Source organism: Erythranthe guttata, chromosome 11 (genome assembly GCF_056151865.1).
Source record: "Erythranthe guttata isolate IM_541 chromosome 11, IM_541, whole genome shotgun sequence".
NCBI lineage: Eukaryota > Viridiplantae > Streptophyta > Magnoliopsida > Lamiales > Phrymaceae > Erythranthe > Erythranthe guttata.
Genome location: NC_142543.1, coordinates 3,089,198 through 3,097,351, shown reverse-complemented (window position 1 = coordinate 3,097,351; position 8,154 = coordinate 3,089,198). Strand labels below are relative to the sequence as shown.

The 8,154-nt window shown below is 37.5% G+C and overlaps 1 protein-coding gene across 1 annotated transcript; it reads right to left on the bottom strand.

The window, feature by feature from the left end:
- Positions 1-4,738: 4,738 nt before the first annotated feature.
- LOC105965547 (zinc finger CCCH domain-containing protein 20) lies at positions 4,739-6,464 on the bottom strand. Its single transcript, XM_012990108.2, has one exon. The coding sequence runs from the start codon at positions 6,253-6,255 to the stop codon at positions 5,182-5,184; it is 1,074 nt and encodes a 357-aa protein (XP_012845562.2). The 5' UTR covers positions 6,256-6,464; the 3' UTR covers positions 4,739-5,181.
- Between the last annotated feature and the right edge of the window lie 1,690 nt (positions 6,465-8,154).

Here is an 8,154-nt window from a genome sequence, read left to right as displayed (position 1 = left end):
TAATACAAATATTAAATGATTCATCTCTAAGAGTTTATAGTCTTTTAGATGAGGTAGTCATTCAACAATTAGAACCGTCGATTAACCCATTGGTTGATTAGTTACACAGAACCCTTTAATTTGACCCATCTATATCCTTAATTAGATTTTGGATTAACGATATATCCGTTGACCTAATTAATTGATTCGTTGTCGACGCGCGGTCTAATATCCGAAAAGTGGAATTATATAGCACCGTGACGATGTCTAAGGCTAGTACTCAAATATGTTTATTTGTACCTACACTTGGTGAAGATTATATATCCTGCGTAATTTCACCATACGTACGTGTGTATATATGTAGCCAATACACGTTTTACCCACCCACACACTTATGTGTGTAAATCTAGAATGTCATACAAATAGCTAGTAAAGTTCGTAGGCGCAGTATCTCAAAAGCATATTCAAAACACCAGTAGAAAAATGACTTCTTACCACCGCACGAAATTCACAGCGTAAAATACCAAATTAATTATAGTAAAAAGCTTCTTGCTACGATACTACTACGAATTTTTTCCATTGCGAATACGGGCGTCACCCTATCAAACATTTTCAAGATTACTAAAAGGGCTGTCACAAAATTTTTACTACTCATAGTACAAGTAACAGTTACCTCACAGTAGAAATAATAGTTATCAAACAGTAGAAGTAGTGGAGATAAGTATGGTGAATAAATTAGAGTCATGATACTTATCCACTCCCACAAAATCCGCACGCATGGCAGGCAACACAAGTGGGATTTACTGTATTAATTTTCTTAACCCTAATCCATAATATCTCTTCACACCAACAATTATTTTAAAGACTACTCTTTTTGTCATAATCACTAAGTATTGACAACTACTCTTTATTTTATCTTTTCATTTTTATTTTTACAATTATTTGTTGCCGCTTCTAAGTTCCGCCAATGTGCACTATGCAACTAATTATAGTCTAGTGTGATAGCAACACGAGAAGTGTAAACCGTATTGGACAAGTTTTGTACGACAAACTCGATTTGAAAAATATTAGTAGTAGTAATTCCATTCAAATTATTAAACATTATGTTCGCTTGCTGCACCAACTAGATCAGTCACACGACTACTTCACAATCGTACAAAGCAAACTAGGTGTTTTTTAAGATTAGATGACAATTCGTATGGCCTATGATATGGACTTGCACTTCTTAGTGTATTTGTTATATGAATTATTTGTACTATAATATATTACATTCTAATAATCTAAAATAATAAAATATTACAATATATTATATCAACGGTTGCGATCTAAGGACAAAAATGTCCAGATTTCATGGATTGTCTTGTTCAATTTGGTGGGTAGGACTTATCACTTGTGTTGTGTTATCAACGTCATTTTTTGGCCCAATTATGGAATTGGGCTAACTGCTAAGAGCTAAGAAAGTATAGTCCCACACTTATTTGTTTTATTTAAAATAATTGGTCAATTAGCGAAAATTCCTCATTTTATTTGGTAATTAAATTGTATTTAAGTGGTACAACTCCAATTTTTATTGACATGTCACATGTTTGTTTGTCCATCTTATAAAGTCATTAAAAAAAAATTAAAAACAACTCAATTTTTAAAATTTGAAGGACTACTTTATAAAAAGGGTCCATTAGATATAATCCCCTTAGTCTTACAAAAAATAGAGGTAGATCCAAACTCAAATTTGTCATTTTAATAAAAATCCATATTTTTCTAAATTCCATCAATACCCTCAATCAAATCCCAAAAATCACGTTACTTTACCTTTAGAAATTATATCAAATCCCTCCCTATTTTCCCGCCGGGTTCGCCGCTTCCACCTCCGACCGCCGCCACCTCCGTCACCGTTGTCGCCGGTGGCCAACGACGATAGCAACGATATTGGCCATAAGCAACACCTCCACCACCGCCTAGTCCTCCACCACCACCACATCCGACCACCTCCACTTCCAAGACCGCCAAAAACGACCAAGACCTCCGCCGCTCCCGCCTCCAAGGTCATAACAATCAATTTAGGAGTGATATCGTCGTTGGCCGCCGCCGTCATTGCTCCAATCTAGGGTTACTCAAATCTAGGATTACTCAAATCTAGGGTTTTGATAATTCTTCGGCCCATAGTTGATTAACGAGATGCATAGTCGAATTACATCTGTATTAATAGACTATCCCATATCATTTAATAGACTATCCCACTGATATAATTTGACTATGGATCTCGTTAATCGACTATGGGCCGAAGAATCATCAAAACCCTAGATTTGAGAAGTGACGGCGGCGGATTTGTGTTTTAAAATTAATAGACTATCTCATATCATTTAATAGACTATCTCATATATCTAATTCGACTATGGGTTTAGTTATTTGACTATTGGGCCGAAGAATCAACAAAATCCTAGATCTGAGAAGTGATGGCGGCGGATTTGTGTTTTAATATTGTTAGACTATCCCATATCATGTAATAGACTATCTCATTGATCTAATTCGATTATGGATCTCGTTAATCGACTAGGGGACGAAAAATCATCAGAGCCCTAGATTTGAGAAGTGACGGCGACGGATATATGTTTTAATATCAATAGACTATCCCGTATCATTTAATAGACTATCCCATAGATATAATTCGACCATGGATCTCGTTAATCGACTATGGGCCAAAAATATGGGCCGAAGAATCATCAAAACCCTAGATCTGAGAAGTGACGGTGGAGGATTTGTGTTTTAATATTAATAGACTATCCCATATCATTTAATATACTATCCCATAGATCTAATTCGACTATGAATCTCGTTCATCGACTATGGGCCGAAAAATCATCAAAACCCTATATTTGAGAATTGACAGCGGCGGCCGCCCGTGGCCAACGACGCTAACAACGATATTGGCCATTTAAGTTACTTGGCTTCACTCCTAAATCGAGTGTCGAACCCTTGGAGGCGGAGGTGATGCCGGTCGAGGTCTAGGTGGAGGTGACGATCTTGGAGGCGGAGGTGGTGGCGGTGGAGGTGCTGGTGGCGGCGCAAGTGCAGATGAAACCGATGATACCGTCAGTATACTCACGTAATTTTATTCCGTGATTTTAGGCAACGAATCAGTAATCTCATATCACGTAGTTAAGGAAATAAATGCCGTTCAAAAATAAAGCAGGGGTATTAAAGGGAAATTAAATAATATATTGTGCCAAGTTGGCATATTTGGGTGTATATCAAAAAGGGAAAAATTAATTGGATCTACCTCATTAGAAAATATGAACAAGGGGGTTATCCCTAATAAACCCTTATAAAAAATGAGGAAGTTTAGGAATGGTAATAGTGTTAAAGGAGGAGATAAAAATAAAGTCGATCAAATTTTGGGGTGAAAGTCAGACGGATCGGATTAAGATTACCACTTTTTGAAGAAAAAAATAATTGATTTTTTTAGAAATGAAAAAATAGTTCCAATTAATTCCGTTCCAAAAGAAATAATCGGATCAGCAGCATCGGTGGAACTCGGAAAACTACAATATTTTAGTCATTGAAATAGAAAACAAATAATAATATGTGTATTTTAAGTGTAAATTTTGGGGGGGGGGGGGAATGAAATATTTCGGATTCTGACCTGAAAATTGGAATCGAAATCTCATATTTATTCCAATTTCAATCCAAAACGATTGAAAAAAAAATAAAAAATTATAGTTTTCAAATCCGTAACAAAAAATATATTGTTCCGATTGCCAAAAAAAAAAATTACAATCGAAATCAGCGAAAATCGAAATTTTGGTCCACAAAAGCAAAGAAAGCATCACTTTAGGGAAGGCTGCCAAGGAGATAATGGGGCAAAACGACTGCCGTACAAGTGTTGTGGCAAACACTTGTTTTTGTTTTGCGTGTTATGGGGGTTAGGTTTTATTATTATTATTTATACATATACACATACATATGATATATATATACATATATATATATATATATATATAGATAGATAGATAGATACATGTCACGGAAAACGTCAACAATATATATATATAGTATAAAGTAAAAAAGAAAATGAGGAAATAAAGTTCATTGCTCTGTTTGGTACTAAGCTTTGAACCTAAGACACTACTACAATTATACATGTATGTGTAATATTGTCGTCTATAGTGTGGGCCCCACTTATTTCCCACATAATTGTAATAGATAAGAACCACACAAAATTGTGCAGGTTTTCTTTCATTCAAATCTGTCAAAACAAAATCTAATCTTTTCTCAAATAAAATCTCCAACTGTCCCATCTTCAACATTAATTCATTATGGCTCCATTTGCTCAACACTTGGTTAATTTTAGTATTTTCATTCTTCAATTATTTATTATTTAACTAATTTCACATATAGATATATAATTATACAAATTACACAGTGCATACTAGGGGGTGTTCACTCGACTGTAAATCTACTGAATCGAAAATTCGATACGTGTCAAAAACAGAATCAAAAATTCATTTTGGAATTCAATAAATATATTTGAAATTCCAGGGGTTTACAGGTCCCATATACCGTATCATGCCTAATACCTAATTCAATAAAACACCGTACCGAACTGAATAATTTGATTAAGTAAATGGTACAAATTTTTAAAGAACCGAAATTTCAATATGGTTCTATATAGTATGATCGAATGAATTAATGTAGAGATTATTCCACATAAATACAAAATAGGTTCAAAAGAAATCCAGATAACTTTCGAAGACAGGCTAAATCAACAAAGAAATGATAATAATATTTAATACCAAAATATCATCAACAGTTGAATATTTACAATAATTGAAAAGAAGAAAGGATCAGTTGATCTAAGAAATAAAATTACAAATGACATAGCACCTAATTACATATCAAATAAAATTAGGTAAATAGTCTGCTTCTTCAATCCTTAATTCACCACTGTACAATGTACATAAATAACCTTCCAAAATAGTCAATTTTTCAGAAATATTTTACTCCACAAAAACAAGAGATTATTCTCTTCGCCCCCATCGCCCCCACACCATTTTCTTCATCGTCATCTTCACCATATTATATATAATTTTACCATTCATATATATTAAAATAGCAATACTAAAATAATAAACTATTTACAGAATCCGAATTGACAATCATGCCCCTTTGTCACACCCACCACCAAGATTACCTTTTTCTTTTATTCTAATAATTTACCAGCTCCGAGACCCAACCAATGTCCGGGTTCGGGTTCGGGTTCGGATCCTGGTCAACCCGATCCAGAGGGTTCTCCTTGATTAGTTTCTCGAACATCTGAGCCCTCAAATCTCTCCCAGATTCCACCATCGCCATAGGCTCCTCCTCCTCACACTCAAAGTACCCGAGTCCGGGGCGGGTTACGGGTCGGGTCGGGGTGGTGGGCATGCTCAAGTACCCGGGTCGGGTCATCTTCATCCTTGGAGAAGAAGAACCACCACCACCGCCGCCGCCCAGCCACGAAGAAGGCATCGACTTGACTTTGTTCAGGTGCAGCTGGCGGAGGGACGCCACCACGTCGTTGACCGGCATCGGAGACATGGGCGGCGATTCCAGCAGCGGCGGCGGCGGCGGCGTTGACTCCGGAGACGAGATGAAGGATAGGCGGCGGGGGGAGCCGTCGGCGCGTGGGCTCAAGACGCGGAGCTGGTCGGGCGAGTGGGCGAAGAAGCACACGCGCCGCTTGCAGCTCATGCCGTCCTTGCATGGCTGCGTGCGGTATCGGGCCGGGTGGAGCCAGCACTCGAACACGCCGTGCGCGTACTCGCACGCGTCGCCCTTGAAGCAGTTCCCCTTGCGGAAGTCGGGGCACGCCGTGCCGGAGTAGTGGAACCTCCTCGGGTCACGGCGCCGGGCCTTCTCCCCCGGGTGGGCGAACGGGCACTCCGTCCAGTCGTGCGACCTCCCGCGCGTGCACCTACGCACCTTGAACTCGAACATCCGGAAATTATCGCATGTGTGCGCGTCCACGGGGAGGAAATCACCGTTCCCGCCGTAATCGGAGTCGGTCAACTGAAACTCCTCCGCCGCCGCCGCAGCATCGTTCGAGTTAGACGGCAGGTAACGCTGCAGAGCCTTCAAGGAGTCGGTCTGGAAGAAGAGAGAGTAATCGTCGACGGAGCCGCCGCCGCCGGCATTAGCGGCCGTGGGGCTCAAGCAGTAGGAAGCCGGATCATCTCCGGCGGATGGCCACGGCGGAACATGAACCGTGGTGCCGCCATAGCTTCTCTCTCCAAGCATCATTTTTCGTCTTCCTAATTTTTCTTCTGGAATTTAGGTTTTAAATAAACTTTAATTGAAACTGAATTTTGAAGGCGTGGTGCAGTTTGTATATAAACTGCTGAAGAAGTGGGGGGTTTAACTTTAACCACGGTTACTTTAGACTTAACTGTGGTTAGGTGAAAAATCTCCAAACCCGAGGTTAAAATTATTATTTAATCGGGGCAGCCTCTTTAAACTCGGAGTAATACAAATGGGACACGTGTAAATTTGCTTTATTATTATTAACAAGGGATGTGACGGGGTTTGAGTAACGGAGACGTAACCGTGGTTAATAGGGGTTAAGTTATTGGGTTGTAGTTTTTTAACCGACGGATTTAACGGAGGGAAAAAGGACGGTGGAGCGTCAAATACGAAAGAGAATAATAAAAGAAAGTGTTAATGAAAGTGAATTCAGATGGGCCATGAATTATTACCCACACTCGACTTGACATTTTGGAGGGCCTTTCAAATAATTTCCACCGTTCACTTTTTTTTCTTTTTTTTTTGGCAAATTATGTCTAGGGTCAAACAACGAAAATACCCCTTCTGAGGTAAATTTAGAGATGTTAAATCGAATAAATTTTGGTACGCCAACATTTCATTGAGTTTATCGAACTGAATATACGATTTGGTTCGGGAAATAACCGAATTACATAAATTTTATGTAAAAATATTTAAAAGGAGGAGATGGCTGTAATTACCCAAACAATAAGGGTTTTTTCGTAATCTAGCCATACCTCGGGAGGGTGGCCATGATTTGCCCTTTTTTAACTTGCTACATTTAGTGAAATCAATATATGTTTTTCTTTTTTTCTTTTTCGTATGAAAAAATTAAAAACTTACAACCAATCGTATTTGTGCACTGGGCAAATCTACACTCTCGTGCAATAATTTGCAAACTGCATGAAAAATGTAAATCACAATACATTAACCATATGTGACAAGCTCGGTGTAGAGAATATTAAAACATCAAATTCGTAGTACTTTGAGTTTGACCTTTCTAATTAAACTTAAATCGGGTAGATTAGAAAAATGATAGCTGAACATTGACTACAACTTGTTTTTTTTTCTTCTTGGGTCTATATGTAACTCATAGATTGATGATTAACTCTCAACTGTGCATATGACCCCCTTATATTTTCAATAAAAGTACATAACCCCCTACAGTTTAAGTTTTGTGCACCTAGTGGTTTGAAATTTATGCATATAACCCCTTATACTTTCAATATAAGTACATTAACCCCCTATAGTTTAAGTTTTGTGCACATACTCCTCTTATACTTTTAATATAAGCACATAACTGATAGCCCCATCATAATATTCCATTTGGTAAATAAGCATGTTTATTAGAAAAATAAAAATAATTAAACCAAAAGTACGAGAGGAATATGTTCACAAAATTCAAACCGCAGCGAGTAAATACTATTTTACCCTTTTTGTTTTCATCGTTATCGAAAACCTTAGCCATTCGGTAACAAACAAACAAACAACCAAACAAATGATGTTCATGAAAATGAAAAATCATAAAATGTTGAATAATTGACCTTCCATAAATGTTTACCTATCTCCATAGCCTAGCTACACTAGTTAAATTATGTTCTAGGGTTGTAGCTTAATAATCGAGCACCATAGTATTTACTATTTCAAAAGTTAGATGTAAGAAGATATCTATTTAATTTTAGTTATAGTAAAAGGACACGTACATCAAGAGGGTATTTATTTATTTATTCATAGAAATTTATAATAAGAGGGTACGTATACACCTACAACTTGTTTATATTGTTGGCCTTTATGGAACTCATGTGCTCAAATCTTACATGTAGTTATGAGAATCTAATATCTTTACCAGTTTTTTTGACCAAATTTTGATGTTCTCCAATT